The 780-nt window shown below is 36.7% G+C and overlaps 1 protein-coding gene across 1 annotated transcript; it reads right to left on the bottom strand.

Moving 5' to 3' along the window:
• Positions 1-6: 6 nt before the first annotated feature.
• LOC105460058 (60S ribosomal protein L10a-like) lies at positions 7-780 on the bottom strand. The gene is made up of 2 exons (XM_011706504.1): positions 707-780; positions 7-367 (listed from the first exon to the last, which is right to left on the bottom strand). The coding sequence occupies exons 1-2, from the start codon at positions 709-711 to the stop codon at positions 196-198; spliced, it is 177 nt and encodes a 58-aa protein (XP_011704806.1). The 5' UTR covers positions 712-780; the 3' UTR covers positions 7-195.

Genomic DNA, 780 nt, shown 5'->3' with positions numbered 1-780 from the left:
ATGTTTCAAAAATAACTTACCCACAGGATCATGTAATCCTGTATAATTTAAATAACGGTATAAATACCTCCCCAATTAATTTAAGACCCTGGGTGCAGGTCCGCTAGATAAAATCTAGCTCCCTGACATTATAGGAGGCAATTTTTATAGGTATTCTTCTTAATGAAGAATATTAAGATTGAAAAAATGCCTCAGTCAGGTAGAAACATACTTGACAGTGCCGGAGAAACGCTTGTCCTTCTGTGGATCATAGTTCTTCAAACCGATCTGCAACTCTATGGTTTCCAAGAATTTCCTTTTCTTATCCTGAGAGTTTTGAAGCACGCCGTTTACACACTCGTAAAGAGTGTCACGGGAAACCTTCGATCTGCAATGAAATAAAACACGTGTGGATTCATTTTTGCAAGTTCGAGAAATGCCTTTGTATATACAAGCGGCAAATGTTTGATTTGACTGAATATGGCAAGGTGTATAAAATCTTTAGAAAATTAGTGCTACATTTAATTCACATCAGAATAAAACATTTGTTGCTTCTGACTTTCAATGCCGCATGTGAAGCGGTTACATCAATACTCCTATTACATTAAAAATGATCCAAAAATAATATGTACTCGTAAACAGTTATAATTCAATACGTTTATTCGCAGCAAGATGGCAAACTTTATCCGAATGATTGCGATTATTCGATAGGATTACATATACTCACGTCATTTCGTCAGGTGAAGGACAACGCGGACACGACTAACCTTCTCAACGACTGATACCGGAAAGAAACTGAAC

This window comes from Wasmannia auropunctata, unplaced genomic scaffold, assembly GCF_000956235.1.
Source record: "Wasmannia auropunctata unplaced genomic scaffold, wasmannia.A_1.0 LD333166.1, whole genome shotgun sequence".
Classification (NCBI taxonomy): Eukaryota; Metazoa; Arthropoda; class Insecta; order Hymenoptera; family Formicidae; genus Wasmannia; species Wasmannia auropunctata.
This window is presented reverse-complemented; position numbering and strand designations above follow the sequence as displayed.